Below are 23,068 nucleotides of genomic sequence, written 5' to 3'. Positions count from 1 at the left end.
TTTTAAAGAACGAGGAAACCTTTTTCCTCTATCTCTGTGACTCGTGCTCAAAGACAGACATGGAAAGGAAAAAAGCTAAGTGTTTGTTTAAAAAAAAATATTTTAAATAACTCTCTCCTCCTGACTAATTAGACATTATTTCCATGGAACAGATCGTTACACTCTGAACAACAGATTGTTCAAAAATAAATGCGCTTGCTTTCTTAATATTTTACTCAACAAGTCGTGAGTAGCCAGAAATTCTCAATGCCCACTCTTTTTTGACTATACTCAGACATGACATTGGATCAGCATATGCACAAAAGCCTTAATTAGGCACACTTCACACCAGCCAATATTGCCACCTTTTTCGAGCATGTTCCTGATTTTCTAATTAAAATGGCTTCCTGCCAAGAGGCAGGTAAGATGCAAGGTGTTTTCTAAAAAACATTTACATTTATTTATATAGTACTTTACAAATTACCCAGTGTTCTCATGTATATTGCTCATTTAAGGCCTCCAGTGAGTTCAGGAGCCCATAAATGCCTTTTACTGAATTGTCATTCTCTTACTCACTTTCCAACACTAAGGAAATGAAAAGCTCCCAAATGACCACAAATTCATTTAAAAAGCTGTGTCCAAATAGCCACTGTGCTCAGGGCCACTTGGCTAGAAATAAATGATGTGAACAGACAAAGGTTTGCATCTTCAGCAGATAATCTAATTAAAGGCTTACAATGGCTAAAAAGCAGTATTTTCAAGAATTGCCGAGATCCAGAAATTTTACCCTCCCTTTCCTTACCCTAAAACAGATGAAAATATGTCTTTTAGATGTGAAACCACGGGAAACAGGCAAATATCTATTTGACATTTAAGAAATGAAAACAAATGAAAACTTAACACATTGTTTCTGTAGAAATCAGAATGAGAGGATAGGAAAACTATTAGAAGTTGTCACTGATTCTTTAAAAAATGAAATAATTATCGACTTCACTCCCACCGCTTTCCGATTACCAAGCGAAAATGGTAATAACAGTTCAACATAAGATTGATTTTTAACAAATCAGTATTTTCATTTTATTTAACATGAAATGAGCCCATGTCTATCTCCAAGTCAGGTAGAGAACACCCCTTCTGGTTTTACCCCCCACCCCAAATTAAGCCATTACTTTCCTTCTTGTCTCCCAACTAAAATTCCACGTCTCCAATTCTCTCCTCTCTCAGGGAAATCATCCACCAGTCCTGGCTCATTACACCTACAAATCTACAGCCTCAATCCTGTCTCTCCCTACAAACTTCATTAGAGCGCCACTACTTGGAAAATCGAGTCTAAGCACCTCTGCGTTGTTTTCCAGGCTCTCCATGAGGCATGCAACGTAGTTTTTCAGATCCCTGTACTTACTCTATCTCCCAGCTAAAGTAAACTCAGCACTCATCATACGCCACCATGATTACCTGGCATGAAACGTCTCCCATCTTCTCAGGGTCAAATTTCACTCATCCTTCAAGATCCATCCCAAATGCTGCCTCCCCTAGGCAGACCTCCCAGATGCTTTCTGACAAGTCTATCAATGGCTAACTTTTATTGAGTGCTTAACATGCGCAAGGACCCGTCTAAGCACTTAAGGCATTAATTCATTTACTTTTCACACTGATCCTAAAACACGGATTACTCATATCATCCCCAAGATACACAGATGAGGAATCAAGCAGAGAAATAACGTCTTAAAATGAGTTTTCTTTATATTTAAATGCCATAGTGGAGAGAGAACTAAGATTCATAGAAATGAGCAAGACAGGAGCTCCTGGATGGCTCAGTCAGTTAAGCGTCTGGCTCTTGATTTTGGCTCAGGTCATCATCTCAGGGCTGTGAGACAGAGCCCCATGCCAGGCTCTGGGCTGGCCGGGGAGCCTGCTTAAGATTCTCTCTCTCTCTCTTCTTCTGCCTTCCCCCCGCCAAAAGAAAGAGGAAATGAGCAAGACAGTTTCTTTCCTTAAAAAATATACAACCAGTGACATTTAAAATATTAAAACCATGGACACATTGCATTACTTCAGTCATTAAATCCCCTGTGCCCGTTTTTGGAGGCCTCTAACTGGTTCTAAAGGTATGACTTTTCCTTCAGGACATGCAACTATGTGGATGACTTTTTAAAAACATTCTCCACTGGGCAAAAATGCCATCAGAAACTAAAAGTACAATGGAAATACAATGTCACTTTAATGCCTGGGTTTTCTCTGAGCAAACAACAGACAAATGTGTTAAGGAGGAAACAGGAAATATTTATTGGAAACAGCTTTAGTGGTTAGTTTTAAAATGAATGAGGTCCAGGAGACCCTTTTGTGTAAGGCTGGGAACCATTAGTCCATATTTGCACATTTCCTGGCATGATGGGATGACCCTACCTTCCTGTTACCCCTCAACAGTGAGTTAAACAGAAATCCCCCAACCCTGTCATCATTCTGTTGAACCCACTGATCTCAACCGGTTGAGCAACAGTAATTGGGTCCAAGCGGGATGTCATTACTTCCATCTTCCGTGTGCCCTATCTTTACAGTGGGAACCATCAGCCTCTTTGCCTTCTTTGACAACATGCTACCAAAATCAGGACTCAAGGCAAATGCCACAGCTACATGGAATGTATCGCTTAAATAAAAGTCTAAAGGAATTGGAGGAATGCAAGAAAACCTCAGATTCCTTAGATTCCCCCAAATGTGACAGACCTGTGACCAAAGATCATGGAAATGTTGGTGCTTTTACAACCACAGAGAAGCACATTGACTGTGTGAAGGCAGGTGGTATTTTCTGACCCAAAACAAAACTCATTTCTCTCCCCAACTCACAGATTCCCTCCAAGGGAAGAAGATTCTTCTTACCAATTTTCCACTGAGGTGGCCAATTTTACAGGACTGTTGTGCAGCTGGGCACCAACAGCCCATCCGTCCCTGACAGGAGGGCTTTACAGGGCAGCCCACTGGAGAAGCAAACCATGGCTTCAAAACCTTGATCCAGGGGCTCTCAGCCTGTAGACAGTAGGCATCACGTGGGGGAAGCTTTCTAAAACCACCACCCACCACCCACTCCCAGGCATCTGGATTTTCTCAGTCTAGGGAGTATCCAGGCAGCGCCTTTCAAAAAAAAGCTCTCTAGGTAAATTCAAGGGTAGCCAGGATTGAGAACCACAGAGTCAGACAACATTTCTCTGTATTCTTGTGCTGGGAACTCTTTCTGCCCGGAATACCTTAAGAGTCTCGCAACTGAATTCTGTGATACGCTTTGCCCCTCCCTGCCCCTCCCCGCCCACGACCTATCCTAGTCCAAGAGTCCCTGAGCCCCTGGATTCGCTTTTATGAAGCGCATAATTCATTACATCACCCCCCTGCTTATAATTCTTCAATGACTCTCCACCACCTTTCAAATACAATCCAAACTCCTCAGAAAACCCGCAACCTTCTTAAATTTGGCCTCTGCTTTATCCATTTGGCTCCTGGAAGGCCTCCAAATGCAAGGTTTGTTCGTCTTACTGAACTTGCTGGGGTTCCCAAGAGGTATCATGCTCTCTCACCCTTCAAGCTCTTAATCTGTTCTCCCCCCCGCCCCCAAATTCCCCCATCTCCACCCCATCAACTTCTCTGTCCCACCTTCCCCATGCTGGGTGAGGCACACCTATCAAAGGCTTCTTAATTCATTTGTCTATCCTGAAAAGACTGCTCTTCCACATTGGAAGCATAAATACACTTGTTTGAAGGAAAAGAGAATCTGTTACTATTTTCCTTCTTTCAAAAACAGACTAAACTATAATATGAACCCCTTTCTTTTTGCAGTTAATAAAAATAAATGCTAAACACACACAACTGCCAAAGACCAGTTATCAGGATTTACCTATGTAAAATGAATTCCTAGATGGGCTAAGTTAGCAGAATGTCTATATTAATATTTATTACACTCTAATGTTATCTAATCACAGCAAAGATTTTGACTAGCAACTAACAACATTCCTACCCTCAGGTGCCTAAAAACATTCTAAACATCTGCTGTGCATATTCTGAAAGAAACCAGTTAGGAAGCTTTTTGGAAGACCAGTCGATACTAATTCAGTTTCTAAGGATGTTTGGCCTAACAGTAGCTGACCCGGATCCACCTTTAGGTATATTTTAGTATATCATACATTTAAGTGAAACCAACCATCCTTCATGTCCCCCTTCACTCAATATTTACTTATTGGACATCTGTTAAGTGTGCTGCCAACTGTGCTTGGGGACAATCAGACATAGGTTCCTGCCCCGAAGCAGGAGGCCAAATGGAAAGATAATTCACGGGTTGAATACATGGTGTCCCATGATCCTCTACTAAGGAAAGCTCTGGTTTCCTAAGGGCTATTCTGAGGTCCTTGTGTTAAATCCCAAGTGACCTGGTACAGGCAGCACCAATGAGTCCCCATTTCATAGGTGAAAACCCCAGTCCTAATTACGGCGCACACACCCTAGCTTCTTAATACACCACGTCGGTCACCCCATCTCCCTCTGCCATCTGATACAGCCACACTGGCCTCTTCTCAGCCACCCTATACTCCCTTTCTTATTTTCTTCTCCTTCCAAACATTTACTTACTATGTTCACTTTCTCTCTCTCCTCTCTGTAAGCTCTGAAAGGGCAAATTTGTCTACTTTACTTTCTGATCCATTCTAAGCACCTACAGCACACAAAGTAGACGCTCAATAAATAAATATTACATAAACACAGTATGATTTTTGTTCCAGTGAAGCAATCTTCTTAAGTTTTCTGAACAGGATGCACAATAAGAAATACAGCTTATGTTATAACCTGGTACACAAATGTATGTATGCGTGTGTAGACACACACACACACACACACACACACACTCTTACGTATACAAACACATGAGTTTGTATAAGCATATGTCGACTGAAACAAGTTTCACCAAATAACACTTAAAATATGTAATGCATTCTTACATTTTTCTACTCCATTTAAAAAATAGTTATTTGTTACCTACCAGAGCAACCAGTTTGAAATGTATTATTCACACCATAGCTTTTTCTTACAAAGAAAGAAAAAAAAAGTAAACTAAGAACTTACGATACTTAACAGAGTACAGAGGAGACTGCGACGGGACCTGAGGATTCAGAGGTGGGAGGGGGCTGCTTGAGCACATGGCTTATGCTCGGCCTTTACTGAGGAGGGGTGATGATCTCACATGGAAGACTGGATGGGGGAGAGCAGATTCACAGTGGAGGAGACAGAGGAAGTCAGGAGGAGGTGCTGAAGCCCAGGTGTTTGTGAAAGAATGGCAAGCAGTTGGATTTCCTCTAACACTGAGAAACGAAGGCGGCATGAAGTGGAAAGCAGGTTATCCCATGGAGCACATTTAGCATCTCCCTAGCCTGGGGACCCAAAGAGCAGCCAACATCACTTGCTCACATGTAGAACAGCTTTGCATCTGAGTGTCTCGATGCTTTCTAAATATCCACCACAGAAAGAGGGCCAACTATTACCTGTAACAGGTCAGGAAAACGAGTCCAGGAAAGAATGCATTGCTTTGTTAAGTAGCCTTGAGAAAATACTCTCTGGACCTATTTCCTCATCTGTTAAAACCTGGGATTGCCATAGGCTTTGTAAATTCCCCAAGGTTCTGACTCTGATTTTTCCTTTATGCCAACTTCCCCTTCTCTCTAAGACAACCTTTAGAATAGGTTCCGTTTCTACTGTTAAGTTTCCAGATTTATCATCAATTACATGTGGAGACATTTTTCTTCTCTCAAAACACTGGTTCAATAGTTCAGTCCCCCAGTTTGGCGAATTGACCTAAGTTTATTGCTAAAATTTCTAATTTGGTTTTTAACAGATCAATACCTTGTTGTCTCCTGAAGCCTCTGTTCATGTTACAGGAAACTCAAAACGCTACATGTTTGTGCTTCTGTGGGTGTCTACAGCCCTCACACTAAAATTCATCTTTATAGGAGGAACACACTTGGGAAACCCTGAGTTTTCCTCTGCTTACTGAGCTCTTCTGTTTGGGCCCCCCCCCCCCACCGCCCCCAGCCAGCAGCATCCTGGCTTCTAGGGACTCAGTCCTGGGCTGGGTGCTGAAATGCTTCTTGGAGCTTCTCATCCTTTCTCTTCACCAATGAGGAAGCTGGTTCAGAGTTTTTGTAATTTGCTCAAGGTTCCAGAACTCACCTGCTCTCCTCGGGGTTGGGCACTTTCTGCATACTTGGACTGCCTGCAGAGATTACTCTCACTTTTAAATCACCAGACTGTTTTTCAGTACAAGGAAAAACCGCAAATTTGGGAAAGTTTTCAAGTTTCCCGCCCCCCCCTCCCCCCCACCTCTCTCTCTCCTGTTTGAAAGGTCTGGAGGCAGGTATGTTGCTTTCTAATAAAGAACATTCCTAGAAATGATATAAAGGGGGAAAAAAAGGACCCATTTTGCCCAATGATATGATGACAACTTAATAAATGGTTTTGCCTTGAAAGAAGAAAACTCTGAGACACACCCTGCAAGCCTCCACCTGGGATTATGCACGTGAAGAAACACTCCAGCAATGCAAAATGAAATCAACTGAAATCCCCTTTGGGGATCATTTAGTTCAACTGTTTGCAAAATACTGTTTTGGGTTTTTTTTTTATATCAAAAAATATGTGCTCTTCCCTCACAAAGGCAAATGGCTCTGTATTCATTTGAGCCCATGGTTGACATGGTTTGAGCTTAGGTACTCCAGACCTAAACCGATCCAGTTATTTCCAGGAACAGAAAACATCTCCCAGCTAATCAGAAATTGGCACTTACTACCCAGCACAAACAAGTCAAACTTAAGTGAAAATGAACTATTCAGGAAACGGATAGTGCATCATCACATCTTTCTATTTCACTTCTATGTGGGGTGGATTAAAAAAAAAAACAACAAACCTTTGGTTTACATACATACATGCAAACACATTTCTAATATTCTAAAGCAAATATTTATGCATTTCCAACCATGCATTGCTAAGAAAAATGACTTGAAATAGCTCTTAAAATACAAAACCCTTTAAAGATGAAAATTGTAGAGATTAAGAAAACAATTTCAAGAAAGGAAACATACTTGGAAGAGCCCTTATTTTTCTGAGTCTCATTTTTTTTTTTCATAAAATGAAGCATTTGTTTTAAGATTATATAATTCACTTCCTTCATAATTTATGATTCAAGGTAAAATACCTGGTTACAAACCTGAAGGAACACCCCCCCCATCTCCATGATGAAAGGTTTGCAGGCACATCAATTCTTTCATTTACATATAAGCAAAACTTATTCTACTCCCTAACTCCCAACCCTAATCTTTGGCTTTTGCCCCAACTTCTATAGTGCCCTAGCGTGGGAAACAGAAACACTGTGGAAACTGCATTGCTACAGGAAACTTAAATTGGAAATAAAGGGAATAGTGAGGAATTCTAAAGAAACTATCCACTCTGGTTTTAGTCCTTTCTGACACAGAGAAAAAAAGGAACGCAAGAAAAGAACGAAACATCAAATTGCCTTATACAAAGACCAAAGAAAATAAAAACATGGCAGATACTGGTGAAGACGAGCTGCCTTTAGGTATTCCTATGTCTAACCTCAAACAGGAAACACCAGATGATTTGACATTCTCAGTTTTGTGCCAAAAAGTGTAAGAAAAAATAATGACTACTGTCTTCTAGGTGAGAATTATTTTCATTAAAAATGCTGGTGATAACCAGCTCCCCCAGACACATACGATCTAATGGTTAAAATCTGATTCGGGTACATCTGTTTAGTTTAGGAAGGCTTCTGGTTTTACATGGATACATTTTTCCTACAAACATGAAGACCTCATTTTGTTGTTATCCCCATTCTGTTTACACGTGTGGGCAGGAAGGGGTCTGAAGCACCACGTGACACACATATGGCCTTGGACTAGTCACTGAACTTCAAGGCATCTCAGCTGCCCCTCACTGGGGAAGTGGCAACATTTTTCTAGGCTGCCTTTGCAAAGTTCTGGAATTTCCCATGAAACAACTTGTAGAAATACACAAGTATTATGGAAGATCCCTTTTTCATGCTATCTAGTTTGAAAATGGGAGCTGTGTGGAGATTGTCCCCTGTGCGTTTATAGTTTCTCCAGACTCTGGAGACAAGATGATTTTCAGAATTTTAGCATCTTCTATCTACTTTGTCACCTGGGTGTGACAAAGGGCAGGGCAAGACTGTAGTGCAGCCAATTCACCTCCAGCGTTCCTTCCTCTCCGGCTTCCTCAGGGTTGGCAGCCTGGGAAATGCTACAACCCCAGGGTGTGGAAAACTTCTGTCCCTCACACATCCTCCAGAGACTCCTGCAAGGAGAAGGAAGGCGCCTTTCTGACAAGCTTCAGGAAGCTGCCTCCAATCCTCTCTGCGGGACACTCGAAGGTGGGGCGGGAAGAGAACAAAATGTGGATGGGAGGTGTCAAAGGCATCTGAGGACTCCAGCTTCACTGACCTCAGCCTTCAGTTAGTTCTTGATTTTCCTCCTGGGGACAGGAGGGGGGTAAGACATGAAAAGGCCACCAAGCAGAGGTTTGTGTGAATGGAAAAGGAGTATATTTTCCACTGTGAAACTCAGTTCAGTAGCAAAATAAAATACAAGGATGAAAGATTAGGAGAAATCACCTCCCACCTGAGCACTGGATGATAGGGGCTTTAGCCAGGTGTCATGTTTTACCCTTTCCTGTCCAAGGACATTATCAAGATGCTATTCAAATGTTTTCACTGACATCTGGAAGATTTTCCCTTAGAAATATTATTTTCAGATACTTTGTCGGAAGAAAACATTATTCAGGACAGTCCAGAGAAGCTAGAAAATGGAATCCCAGATTCCTTCCCCAAATGTTAAAGACAGAGGCTCAAGTGTCCATGCACTATGCCCCAGAAAGGGGGCACAGAAACCTCTAATTTGTCAATTTTGGATCCTAAAGTTGTAACTCCCCACCTAGAAGCACAAGCCCCCTAGGAAACTGCAAAGTGACTGCAAGGCTCTCCAGGGCCACCAAATATTGTCTTCTAAACTGAACCAGCTGCAGCCAAGCAGAGCTCCCAGAGCTGCACGCTACTGCCACACAGACCTGATTGAAATCCTAGCTCCGCCATGTACAGTGAGTGATCTGAGGCAAGGAATGGAAAGCTCTCTTCCATGCCCCGGATTCCTCATCTGTAAAAAGGGAATAATCACACCTGCTTTTCCAGGGTTGCTGAGGAGACAGTTAAAATGTGACAATAAGAGTGAACTACGTGATCAATTTCAGCTTCTACACTACTATTAGTATTTTGTCAAAAGTCTGGATTTCTTTTATAAAAATTAAAATGGAGCATTCATACTAGAGGCAGTTGACTGTTACTTGTGAGAGACTATAAAAATACCCAGGCTAAATATGTAAGGCTTTCTCGCTGTCCAACATGCCAAGGAAGGTATACTGAAAAAAATGTTCAGACAGAGTAGATCTAATTAAAGAACCCCCAGCAGGACTACTCCCTACTCCTTATCACTGATCATGATAATCCTTAAGAATAACACAGGATCCCACAAGGAAAAGGGCAGACAGACAGGAAGAGCCCTACTCAGCTGGGAATCTTATCCCTTTTACATTAATTAGATTTCTGACTAATTTGAGGTTGAAAGAAAACACCACTGATGGCACTCATACCAGTAACCCATTCCTATAAAGCAAATTTCAATCTTACAGCATGTCTTTCTGAAAAGAGGAGGGACCCTTAAGTCTCAGAACTCATCCATACGCAAATACCTAAAATCAGAAGGACGACTGTGAAAACTGCACCAGCAAAGCATTTTCGTCTTAATTTCAGAAGAGGAACTGAGGACTATGCTCCTTAGGGACACAGTGCTGGGATGTGACCATCTTACGGTTGGGCGTTAATTCACCTGGGTCACCACAACAAGGAAAATTTTTTAGGTCGTGAATGCTGTACATCATTCCTTTGTACTGTAGTCCCAGGACTCCAAAGTATCTTAGGGGTCAATCCTGTTAAAATGAACGCTCAGTGAAACTCAGGGGAATGACCATGTTTAGAAATTAAATTCTTTCCTCTACTGGATCCCAACTCATAGAATTCTAATCATTGAACTATGCAAACACAGAAAATGAAGATCACCTTTGTCCCCAGGTCTGCTTTATAATTTTGAGAACAGTCTTGGCATGACGTGAGCTTTGATGCCCATTATACCATGGGGCCAGGTTTGACTACAGTGTTCTAAAGCTCCAAGAATTCCATCTTTAGTGATTTGGCAATATCCAGAGAGGAAGGGGAAACATCTGAAGTTATTTTTACTTTTGCAACTCTTCTGGCTGTATAGGGAAAATGCTAGGGTGGGTCAAGTATTGTCTGGAGCCCTTCAGGGCCTTTTTTTTTTTTGCATGGCCTCATTTCCGTCTTCCTGTTGCTAGGAAGGAGAGTTAAGCATGAGAAACTTGTGTTTACAATACTGGACCATCCTGTCCAGAACAAGGCTCTCTTCAAAAATGTACAATTCACTTCACCCACTGTACTTTGGATGCCCCCATTCTTCTGGACCAAATCACCCTTTCCTGAATGTTTTCAAATGGCATATTTACCTGCCCCAGTTATAAAAATACCATTCTCATTTTAACATTGCATCATGGCTTCAAATCTCCACGGGGACACCAAGGGAAACTCAAGTACTTATTTTTGTATTTCAAACCACCTCTTGGAGTCCCAACAAGCCTCTGATTGGAAGGCATCTTAATGGAGTCTGCCATATCCCCTCTAAGCCCCACACTAGTTCTACAAGTAACAGTTTAAGTACTACATACATTTTTCACTTTCTCAGTAATAATTTATTCAATCATAATGTTTTTCTATTAATCTGTTATATTTTTCAGAAGCAACCAATATCCCTTTTTAACATAAAAACACCCTAAAATTTTGCTTAGTCTTTGCTCTTTGAACTACAGTACTCAACAGTAACAGAATAATAACCAAAACCAAACAACAAAAAGGCTTTAGATTAAAGGGCAACTGGCCTCTCACCTTCCCTCCAGAACGATGGGAAGTCCTCTGGTTGGCTCAGTGCATGAAACCTTGGAACACTGCCTTCAATTAGCCATAGTCAATTGCTTAACTATTCAACCTTTTCACTCTTAAGGAGTAAATGGTGTTTCTCATAAGATCTAAAATTGCTAAGTTAAAGTCACAGGTAAGTCAATGAAACCCTATTTCTCATCCACTCCAGGGAAAAATTTAAGTTGGAAGCTACTCATTTTGATCCTGTGGAGTCTGAGTTGGGAAACAAAGTCAGTCCCTGTTCTTGAGCTTCTGGCCAGTTTGGTGTAAGGTGTCATTCAGATTGAATTAAAATAAAATCCTTTTTGGGGGGGTCAAAAGCAAAATTTTAGAGCAGCTGGGAGAGAAAGTCAGTCTGCTGCTGTACTTCATTTTAAACTCTGAACAGTAGTGCTAATGAAAAAAATATGCAGTCAGGCTTGGGCCACGCTGTAAATCTGGCATGCCACAGTAAAAGTTAATACACGCAATCGCCAACATTTTCTCAGAAAATGTCTTGAAATAACTTCTGAACGCACATCTGCTAACTATTTGACACTCGTTCCCCAAGACTTTAGTTGTTCTATTAGGGGGGCTGTTGACTTACAGGGCACCCCTCTGGCCATCTGCTCCAGTCTGCAAGCCAAGATGGCACTGGGTGCCTCCGTTAATTCCGCACTTATGGTCTGCAAATTATCTCTGTGGAGGACCAGCCTGCAGTCCAGATGGATGCTGAATTAGTCAACCTCTTGGAGCTGCTGATAGATTTACATTCAGAATTCTGCTGGGCTATTATTTTCCCTCATCCCTTCAGCAAACAGAGTTTGGGGAAAAAAAAATACGTAATTTGAGACTCAGTATTCTACCTTGTCCAGAGCTGTGATTTTTCTTCTATCCAACGCGTCATATATGCATGCCACCCTCATGAAGCTTTCTGCAATGGATGGCTGTGCCTAGGCTGCACGGCTCCACCTCAACAATAAGGGCTGAAAGAGCTTTTGATTCCCTAGAATGAACCCATTCGCTAACTATGTTGGCTGTAAAAAGGCTCATTCAAAAGGAGCGTGCGGCAAGGTTTTCTTCTCCCACGGTGCAGGTAACTATACGCAGGAGTTTCCTTCTACAGTAATTAGCATAAATTGGGTATCAGTGGAGCATCAGTACCAGGCACGTGCTAAGCGCTTGCATTAGCTCCTTTGATCCTCTCAACCTCCTCGCGTGGTAAATAGTTATTACCCCGTGTTGCTAATGAAGGAGATGCAGAGAGGTCTCAACACTTCCCAGATGCGCCCAGCTAGCAGGCCGTGGACCCGGGGTTTCTACTTCGTCAGCCTCACGGTCCGCTCTATCTCCCCCCTCGCAACAGGGGCTATGCGCTGGAAAGAGGAACGGATTCTAATAACCATAATCTGCAAATTACACGTGGCATGGCCAGTGTGCTGCGGCCAGGGGAGAAACTCTCTCCGAAGGATCAGTCTCAGCCCGTGACGTCGGAGATGGGGACAGGGGCACAGAGGCAGAATGGGGCAGGGTTCTCAAAAGCCGGGACTTCGCTACGAAAAAAGTCAGGTCGGGAGGCATGCTTCCTTCCTTCCTTTCGCCGGCCCAGGAACTCGCCCCGCGCGGGCGCCAGTTCCCGAGCCAAGGGCGTGGGCATCTCCACCGGGCATTTTAGGAAACCCGATTCAACGTCCCAGCACGTGAAGGCACAGGGCAGCCCTCCCAGCAGGCGCCTCTCACATGCAAGTCAGGGGGCTTCCTAAATAGCTTCAACGCTCTCCAGGGGCCCGCAGCCATCAGAGACTTTCCTAAATCGGAATTACTTGCCAGCGTTGAAAATATTTGAACAAAAACAGCCTGAAATTAAAAAAAAATTTTCCCCGAATTTACTTTCAAGCAGTTTTTAAAAAGCTATTTCCAAGTGCCACTGCGGCCTAAACATTCCTAAACAATAAACTCTCAGGGAGTCCGCGCTGATTTTGGACTTGTCTCGTGAAGAGCTCCAAGCACCCAGCCCTGAACGTCCCGGGAGGGAAGATAGTGGAAAGGCGGTAGCGCCGCGCCCCTCGGAACCAGAAGCCATCGCCTGGGACTTAGAATAAGAATAGCAGGGCTGCCCGCTCAGCCCCGCTGGCGGCCGGCCCGCCCTGTGTTCCCACCCGGCGTGCACCCCTAGCCCGACTCCGCGTCCCCAGCCGGAGAGCGAAGTTAACGTGGGCTTCACTTCATTAGTTGCGGTCGCCCCGCGCCAGCAGCCCTTTCCGGAGCCCACCCCACGCGCCGGCCCGCGACCCCTAAGCAGCGAGTGGCCAGGGGTCATTGCCCGAAATTAAGATCTCCCTCCCCAAACTATAACCCTTGTTTTTCCCACACTCCACCTCCTCCACTCCGAGAAAGTTGGGTGACTCGGTCCCGAGCCTCCTCGGAAAGCCGTTTAAAAGCACAGAACGTCAGGCACCGACTTGACAAGGCGGGGTGACATTTCCTCCGCGCCGAGTCCCCTCCGCAGCTGGCTCCCGCGGCTGGCCCGACGGCAAGGCACAAGTCTAGCTTACGTGTTAGGATCATGATGTCCGGCTTCTTCCTACACATCAACTGCGGCGGGGGTGGCGGGAGCGCGGCAGGAAAGTCGAGGCAGCCCGAGGCAGCTCAGCTCCGGCGCCTGGACCCACGGAGGCACCCGAGACGCGCGCGCTGGCAGTCCTCAGCGCATCCTTGCTTGCCGCTCCGTGCCCCTCGCCAAGGCCCCAGAAGGAACGCAGGGTTTTCCAGAGGTCGAAAGGAGAGAGAGCTCAGGGAAAGGGGCGAGAAGCACCGGAGCAGTCGCTCCTGCTGCGAAGTTCGGCCATGGCCGGGTTGGGAGCTGAGCGCCCTCGCTCCGCCAGCTGGAGCGCTCTGCCTCCCGCGCCCCCTCGGGCCGCGCCCTCCCGCAGGGTCCGCCCCCGAGGGGAGGGACGAGGCCAGGCAGCGTGGACTCTTACGCGCCGCCTACGTGGTGGGCCGCAGCCTCCCGCCCGCCTCCTGCCTCAGGCCCCGCCCTGGACCCCGCCCCCCGTTGTTCCGCCCCTTACCTCCTCCCCGCCGCTGGGCTAACCAGCCGCAGCCTCAGGCGGTACTCTGGCCCCGCCCTCCGCCCCCGTCCGTGCGCCTGTTCTGCCCCCGGCTGGAATATTTTCCTCTGGCCTCCACGTCTGCAGGGTGAAGCGTCCCAAACTGTCCAACGGTTGGCCACAGAGGTGAAGGCAAACCTTCGAGGCGTTTACTTGTCGGGGAAGTAGGAGCTGGACTCTGGGATACCGCTCACTTTCCCTCTTTTTCTTGGTAGCTTTGCACACTTAAAATCTCTATGATTCTGCCTTACATCCTGGTGGGAACCTTATAAATTTGCGGAACCAAGGAGAAGCGGGAGGTAGGGATGAAAAATCAGTGTTTCCTCATCTGTAAAATGGGGAGAAGATACCTGTCCTTTGGTCGTTCGTCATTCATTGCTAAAGCCCGCAGGGGTAGAGAACAAATGTAAGTAATTAACGCTGCTTTGGAGAGGGACTGAATTTTTACTCAGAACGTGTTGAGCAGAGTGTGTGCACATTCACAGTGTTTTACAAACTATGGACCTTGGGCCTCAACCCAGTGCAGCTCCTGCAACTTGTAGGCCCCGCCTCTATATCAGAGAATTATAATCTCTGACGGTGATAATCTGCGTTTTTACAAACCTTTGGGTGATTTGGAGGCACTGTGTTTTGGGGGCCCCTGATAGAATAGGAAGCTTCATTTTTAAAGATCACAATTGAATACGACCTATGAAAGATTTTTAAAAATTTAGACCAGGTTTTCATGAAAATTTACTTTGGGGCTAATTGGTGTTTTCTGCCTATTACCTCTGCACAAAGAAAACTACTAAATCCATTCATTCAAAAAATGTATCAGGAGCATTTACTGTGTGCCAAACACTGTTCTAGACTTTGGAGCTATAGGAGTGTGCAAAAAAACCAAATATCCCTTCCCTCCTAAAATTTACTTCCTACTGGAGAAGATGCACAATAAGCAAGGTAAATACGTGAAATATTCATAGTGTTTTGGGGGGAGATACATAAAGCAGGGGAGGGGAGAGAGGAGTTGTGGGAGAGTTTTTAAAATAGGGTTAAATGCAAATGGAAGACTTTGTCTTAAATATAGCTTAATATGTATTGATTTCATAGGCATTCCTTAGTTTACATACAGAAGACTCTTTTTCACCCCAGTTTTTAAAAAAAAACAATAAAAATGCTAACTCTACTGGCTCTCTAATGCACCCAAATCAGAATTCTGGCTCTGGAGAATGGCCTTTCAGGTTTGGGCTCTATTCAGTAGATATTTCAAGGGCTTATACCTACTTATAAGTGCTGGGGAGGCCAAGGTAAGTAAGGGTACCCCCACCTATGTCTGCACAGAGTTTTCAGTCTGGTGGGGAAGCAGCACGGAGCATGTGAAAAAGAGGTGCTGTGACTGTGCAGGAAGTAGAGCCCAAGACAGAAAGAAGAAAGACCTTTCCTCTGAAGTTTGGATGCTGGGAGAATTGTCAAAATGCCCGCAGTTGCCAGCAAGGCAGAGTGTGATTCAAGGGGAAGTTGGAAAAGTAAGGGCAAGAACTTTTCAATTCCCTGTGTGTTTGTGTTAAGGATTGTTTTATCCTTTACAGTTATAAACAGTGAGAAGCCATGTTAATGGACGAAGGCATCCCATAGCCAGATCTGCATTTTGAAAAGATCACTCAGGCTGCAGTGTGTACTTTAAACTTACAAAATAGGAATATACCTCCTAAACATACTAATTTCCCTTATTTATTAAAAATTCAAACCTTAAAAATATAGATAGCATCTCCTCCAAAGCATATCAACTCTCAGAGTAAGTTCTTAATGTTAATTATTAGCTGGGTGAAGTGGCATTCAATTTAATTAGGGTCCTAGGAGTTTGTGCAATCCCTATACATCCACCCTCCACTAAGTATTTCAGAATAAAACATGCTACTTTTTTTGGTCTTTTCTTGTTCAAACTCCATTCCTTTCTCCTTGATTACTGATGTCTTCCTTGGGTCGTCTCTAATTTCATCATATTTCTCTGGAGGTTTCTGCTATGTGGATTGCTCATCATCTAATAATACCAATAACTCCAAAAACATTTTCCTTGGTGAGGTATTGCTTTGCATTTGGCCTTCTCATCACCTTCTTCCGTTCTTTGGTTCTTTGGTTTATTGACATAGCCTGTGTCCTGGGCCAAATCCCAATTTTCATAGTTTTCTCTCTCTCTCTCTCTCTTTTTTTTTAGAGGGAGGAAGGGAAGGCAGAGGGAGAAGAAGAGAGAGAATCTTAAGTTCCCAGTGTGGAGCCCGACTCAGGACTAGATCCGAGACTCCAAAATCATGACCTGAGCTGAAATTAAGAACTGGATGCTTAACCGACCGAGCCACCCAGACGCCCCCATCGTTTTTATTTCTTAGCCCCTTTAGAAATGGACATGCTACATTTTGAAGGCTGCTGCACTTTTTAGAAGAGTGAATATGGTTGAAAGCAGGACTTTTGTATCAGGCCACTTACTAGCTGTGTGATGAATACATTATTTTGCCTCTGAAACGTCAGTTTCTTCATCTTTAAAAAAGGAGGTTGAACTAGTGCCCATCTTATGAGGTTTTTAATGAGGACTTAAATTAATGCACATAAGTGCTCAGCACATAATAAGCATTCGATAATGTTAGCCATTATTATGACATATTACTAAGTGGGCACATCAAACAAAAACATGCGATTTCTATTTAAATATCACCCAGGAGAAGATTAAAACAAAACAAAATGAGCCCTTGACTTTACCCTTTCTGAATCTGAGGAGCCTTTACAAACTGGGAGAAAGAAGGAGTGGAAAAGTCATTAAAAGTATCAACAAACAGGGATGCTTTACCAGATGAAAGAGGGTCCCCAGGACAGCTCAGGCTCCTTCTTCTTCATTGAACCTTTAACTCATCACCCAACGTTTCCTTTCTTCTGTTGTGGGTAGATGACATTAGACTAGGCTTGTTAGCTGATTTGCATTGGGTATTGAAACACTGGACTCTAACAGGCAGGGATTAAGTGGCCCATTTTCCCACCAGAAGTCTACGGTCCTCCAAAACCCCTTCAACACATGACGATAAAAAACCATCACAAATTAAATCAGGTTTTGTTGCCACAATTTGACCCAAGGACAAGGACCTGTGCTGTTTAGTTCCTGCCATGTTGTTCTCAATTTGGGCATCAGGTTCATGGAAACTACTCACAGGGATATCCTACCCTATTTGGATGTTTTCACATTTAACTGTGTATTACCAAGGCAAGAAAAATCACATAGGTAGTTCCTAAATGGCATGACATAAAGCTAAATGACTAACAGGTCACCTCTCTGGTTCCTACTCTTTATTAATGATTGATACTAAATATCATTGATACTGCCCAAAGACATCCTGTAGCATTTTTTGCACTATAACGTATTAAAAAAAAAAAAGAGTAAAACTCAAATGTCTATAGGCACTCAGGCAGATAATACTGGTGAGGAAGGCGAGCCACAGTGGGGTGGGGAGAATTGAGGAACCCAGACCCTCCCCAAGGGGGCAGGGCCAGTCAGGCTCCCTTGATTGTTGGCATATGTTAACACAGCAGCCCTGTGGTTCTGGGTTTAAAGACTGTTCAAGAGCCTCCTAGCTTTCTGTAATTTTATTTCAAACCTCCCAATTTTTAGATGCTGGCAAATAATTAAAAAAAAAAAATCTAAACCCATTCCGAGTAATTTCAACTTTGGGCTTCATTTAGCTCCAGAGCAACAAGTTTAAACCTCTGCTCTAGTGATATGAGCCAAGCAATGTCTTTGGAAATTTATTTCTCTCCCACAGGAACTAAAAGCCTCCTGAGCTTGGAAAATGTTGTAATATAATTTGTGTTCAATGGAGCATTGGGAAATCAGTGTGGAAAAAAATTTATTTGTAATGTTCAAAGGAAATAAGACAAATAATAGAAAGTTTTGAAAATAACTTTTAAACGGAATTCAATTAAGAGACATAATTAAATTGGAAAATTAATGACTGTCCTTAAAATATTCACTTATGTTTAAAAGTTTCCATTACCCACGTCTGGGTTCTTCCCCCACTATCCACCCTTGTATTTAGCCTTTGCAGAAATGTTTAAAACCCAAAGGCTGGAGGTGTCAGATGGGGAAAGAAGGGAAAAAGAGAGGATTGGGCAGTGAAATAGATTCACCCCCTTTTAATTTTACCTAGAGCAGCTCCCTTGTTCAATCAGACCTTTTTTGACTACTTCTTTTGAACAGTGTAAAAGTTTAAAGTATGGGGAAGGTGACTTAGTCTACCAGTGATATTTTTAGTTAAGAGGGGGAGACCTTTGTTCCTGCATAAATGTAATAAAAGTCTATTTTTGGGATAATCACTTAAGCTTCAAATATGAACCAGCCTGACACAGTACTTTTATCATTCAACAGTTAATAATTAGACCCTGGAAAAGGCAGTGTGCTGGTGAAACAACAGTGAACATGAATAAATACTTCTTTGGGATATAAAATACAGCATGGTGACTATAGTTCATCCCACTGTAATATATATTTGAAAGTTGCTAAGAGAGTAGTTCTTAAAAGGACTCATCACAAGATGTGGTCACCTAGGTGGCTCAGTCAGTTAAGTGTCTGACTCTTGATTTCAGACCAGTCATGATTTCAGGGTTATGAGATTGAGCCCCTGTCAGGCGCAGTGCTGGGCTTGGGGCCTGCTTAACATTTTCCCTCTGCCTCCCCTCCCCCTCACCCCACACACTCTCTCTCTCAAAAAAATTTTTTTTCAGGGGTGCCTGGGTGGCTCAGCTGGTTGAGCATCTGCCTTTGGCTCAGGTCGCGATCCCAGGATCCTGGGATCGAGCCCCACATGGGGTTCCTTGCTCAGCGGGGAGCCTGCTTCTCCCTCTCCTTCTCCCTGCCACTCCCCCTGCTTGTGCTCTCTGTCAAATAAATAAATAAACTCTAGGAAAAAAAAGTTTTCATCACCAAAAAGAGTATTTTGTGATTATGTATGATGCCAATGTTAACTAGACTTATTGGGATCATTTATATATATAATTTATATATATTTTTATATATAATTATTTATATATATTTATATATAATTATTTATCTATATAATTTATATATATATAGAACATTTCAACTCTGAAACTAATACAATATTATATATGTCAATTATATCTCAATTAAAAAAATACTTCAATAAATAGCCAAAAAAAAAAAACAACCATGAAAAGAGGACTTAGAGGAGAAAACTCCTAGGTGGAAAATAGGTACAGATACAATTCTATAATAGTTCAGTGGAAGATTTGAATATGCTGAATTCTCAATCCTGATTTGATAAATCAATGGACACTCTTTCCTAAGATAATTACAATATTTACAGTAGAGTCTCCTTTGAAAGAGTTTCATTTAGCAGCTCGGGTACCCAGTTAGCCCAGTGCCTCGCGGCTCAGCATGCAGGGAAGGAGGGTGCCCAGGAGTAATGGCACCAAGTCAGAGCTCTTGCCTCCCCCCCCGCCCCGTTTTCCACTGGGTCTTCACCACTGACTGCTCTGGTTCTTTCATGTGAGCTCTGACGACACAAAAATCAAGCCAATGAAAAGTAAAAATTGATCCCATGAAAGAAACTGGGCTACTTTCCCACTGAATTAGCCAATTTTAATGGCATGCTTTGATTCTTTGTCTATTCTGACATTGTTCTCCATTTAATAGTTACTTTTTGAGCTTGTAGCAAACAATTCATTTAAAGCCAAGGATGGACAACATTATTTTGTAAGTACCAATAATATTTATCCTTTGCTTTCTTATTATTTAAATTTTGTGATTATAAAATATCCATTGCTACAAAGTTTAGAAAATATGGAAAAGCATAAAGAAAAAAAAAATGAAACCTCCTCATCATCACACGACCAGAGGCAAATTGCAGACATCTGTATTCCATTTTTATGTCTATCCTTTCAGTCAGGTTTTTAAGTAGAGATATTTAGATGTATAAAATTGGGATCATAGTATATATTGTTTTGTAATACCTTATTTCATTTAATATAAATGAAGAATGACATTTTATAGTTGCTTCATATTCTATCTTATGGATTTTCATGAATTAATTCACCAATGTTGACTTTCTCATTTTTCAGCTTTTTATATAATGAACATTCCTGTATAATAAATTTCAGAGGAAGAATGATCATTTCTTTAAGCAAATTCACTTATGTACTTTGAACTTCTAAGAAGCCAAAGGGTATTGGAACATTTGACATATATTTCTAAACTGCCATCTAGACGCTTTGTGCTTACTTTTAACCACTGTTTGAATGTACCCATTTGTCTTCACTTGAGTACTGTCAGCATTATAATTTCCATTCCACCTGCTAATTTAATGAGCAAAAAATATTACCTCATTTCTGTTTAAGTCTACATTTGTTTGAATACTAAACTGCCTGAGTTTGTTTTATTGTAGTAAAATTCACATAACATAAAATTTATCATTTTAGCCATATTAAATGTACTGTTAATGGCATTACGTCCATTAATCCTGTTGCGCAACTATCATCACTATGCATTCTTCAGAACTTTTTCATCTTTCCCAACTGGAACTCTGTATCTCTTTAACACTAATTCCCCATTCTGTTCCCCTAACCCCCAGCCCTCTGGGACCAGGGTTCTACTTGCTGTCTCTAGGAACTTGACTATCCAAGTACCTTATACACATGCTTTTTTTCTGGTCCTTTTGTTACACTGGTTGAAAATTTTCATATTTATTAAGTAGCTGTATTTTTAAAAAATGCCTATTTAGTCCTTTAGCTCTTTTTTTCCTTGATGAAGCATTTTGCCTTTTGTTACTGATTTTAAAATATTATTTATACATTAGGAATATTAACCGTTTGTAATTTATTATAAAATATTTTTACTAGTTTGTCATCTGTCTTTTAAGCTTGTTTATTTATGGTACGAAAAAATTAACAATATTCAAACAAAATTCAAAGGTCTTACTTATTTGTTCCTTTCAATTATTAACTAGGAGTTTACTTAAGTAGTTTTCTCTATACAATTTAAAGCCAGAAATGCTGACACAAAATCAATTCGCAAAACAAGGTCATTTAACACGTGGGATTTTTCGTTTTGGCTTTATTTTTAATGATAGGTTTCATTATTTACTCAGAGTCTAGCTTATTTGATTTTCTATCTTCCCCAACATCACATAGAGATGCCCTGCATTGAGGAAGGCCTCCACAGAAGCTTCTGCAAAAAAGCTAGCAGGGTCAAAGTACCAGATGGGGGCCTAGGGGCACTGAATTTTTTTTGTTTGTTTTTTTGAGGATACCGTGTCATATTTAATTAATACAAATCACAGTAGCACTGAAAAGCTCTACTGAGTGGGCCTCATTCAGTTTAAGCAGCTAAAGGGAGGGAGGATGTTCCAGTCCTCTCCCTGACGCTAAATGGTCATTTGGGGAAATGTGGGCTCTGGAGCACAGAGGTATTTCTTAGAGGAAAAAAAAAACCTGAACTGCCAGCACTGGATAAAACTGCAAAAAGGAAAAAAACTGTGCTCAGGCACTAGCTACAAAGCCATGCCAAATAAGGAAAGCTGGATCCTGGAAGCTTCTGGAAGAAAGGAACCTTTCCATGTGAAGTTTCTCTCCAGCGCCTAGCACATAGTAAAGTGCTCCATTAATATGTGTTGAATCAATGAACGCTCAGGGTTATTTCCTGATCATTGTGTTCAGGAGTCTACTGGGAAGGGCTTAAACCTAGAATTTCCCTTTTGGGAAGTCTCAAATATGGTTCCCTCACTTGAAGAAGACAGATGCTGTGGGAAGGAGGCTAAAGAGGGTGCAGGGCACATGCTCGCCCAGAGCCCTGACCCCACCTAAGAGCAGTGACCTGGGGACTGCTATGCAACACCAATCTCTGAGTTCCAAGGTGGAAGGGATTATTTTACAACAGGATGTGGAGCGGCCCTAGGCTGAGTCCAGTGACCCACCAGCCTCTCTGGTTCCCTCTCTGGAACCCTGCCTCACTTACTGTCCCTGCAGAGCACCCCAGCACCACAAGCCTGAGGAACAAGCTCTGTTCCAAACGGGCCCAGGCTTGATGGCCCACCCAAAGGCACCCTGCTGCTGACTGGCAGACCAGCAAGTGACTCCAACCTCAGCTGAGCCCCACACAGTGACACCTTCCAGGGAAGCCAGGACACTGGCACCTCATGGCCAGGCTCCTCACATCAGCCATTGCTCCTTCTCTTTGATGAAGGGGCCAGTGGATTTTTGAGAAACCTTTTGACTTTCACATTCTAAGTGCAGTGTGTGTGTGTGTCTGTGTGTGTGTGTGTGTGTGTGTGCGCGCGCACATACATATCTACTAGTAAATAAATCCTGGAACATCTGAGTTTTTCTGGAAGTAAGTCCAACACCGGAATGGCCATTTTAGCCTTTCATCTTGTGGGTAAAAAACTATTTTTAGTATTGTTCTCTACCACCTTGTTCAAAAGAGCCATTTATTGGAAAGATATTCCACTCTCATGATTGGAAGAATCAATATTGTTAAAATGTCCATACTACCCAAAGCACTCTACAGATTTAATGTAATCCCTATCAAAATAGCAACAGCACTTTTCACAAAACTAAAACGAATAATACTAAAATTTGTATGGAACCACAAAAGACCCTGAATAGCCAAAGCAATCTTGAGAAAGAAGAACAAAGCTGGAGGTATCACAATCCCAGATTTCAAGATATACTACAAAGCTGTAGTCATCAAAACAGCATGGCACTTGCACAAAGACAGACACATAGACCAGTGGAATAGAAGGGAGAGCCCAGAAATAAACCCATGCTTATAAGGTCAGTTAATCAATGACAAATGAGACAAGAATATACAATGAGGAAAAGACAGTCTTCTCAATAAATAGGTGGTGGGAAAATTGGACAATTAATGCGA

The 23,068-nt window shown here is 42.5% G+C and overlaps 1 protein-coding gene across 5 annotated transcripts in view; it reads right to left on the bottom strand.

Moving 5' to 3' along the window:
• LOC100470350 (rho GTPase-activating protein 7) overlaps positions 1-23,068 on the bottom strand; it is a 283,783-nt gene that overhangs the window by 30,494 nt on the left and 230,221 nt on the right. For 2 of the 5 annotated variants that reach the window (XM_034647678.1, XM_002919544.4), the window contains exon 1: positions 13,609-13,986. The exons of 2 other annotated variants lie outside the window; for them this stretch is intronic. Coding sequence is in view for 1 of the 3 variants with exons in the window: in XM_002919544.4 (XP_002919590.1) it covers positions 13,609-13,645 (37 nt within the window). In the remaining 2 variants the exon portion in view is untranslated. Of the gene's footprint in view, positions 1-13,431; positions 13,573-13,608; positions 13,987-23,068 lie in introns of those variants that run through there. One more of the 5 variants, XM_034647679.1, reaches the window with a different exon arrangement.

Source organism: Ailuropoda melanoleuca, chromosome 18 (genome assembly GCF_002007445.2).
Source record: "Ailuropoda melanoleuca isolate Jingjing chromosome 18, ASM200744v2, whole genome shotgun sequence".
In the NCBI taxonomy this organism is placed as follows: Eukaryota; Metazoa; Chordata; class Mammalia; order Carnivora; family Ursidae; genus Ailuropoda; species Ailuropoda melanoleuca.
This window is presented reverse-complemented; position numbering and strand designations above follow the sequence as displayed.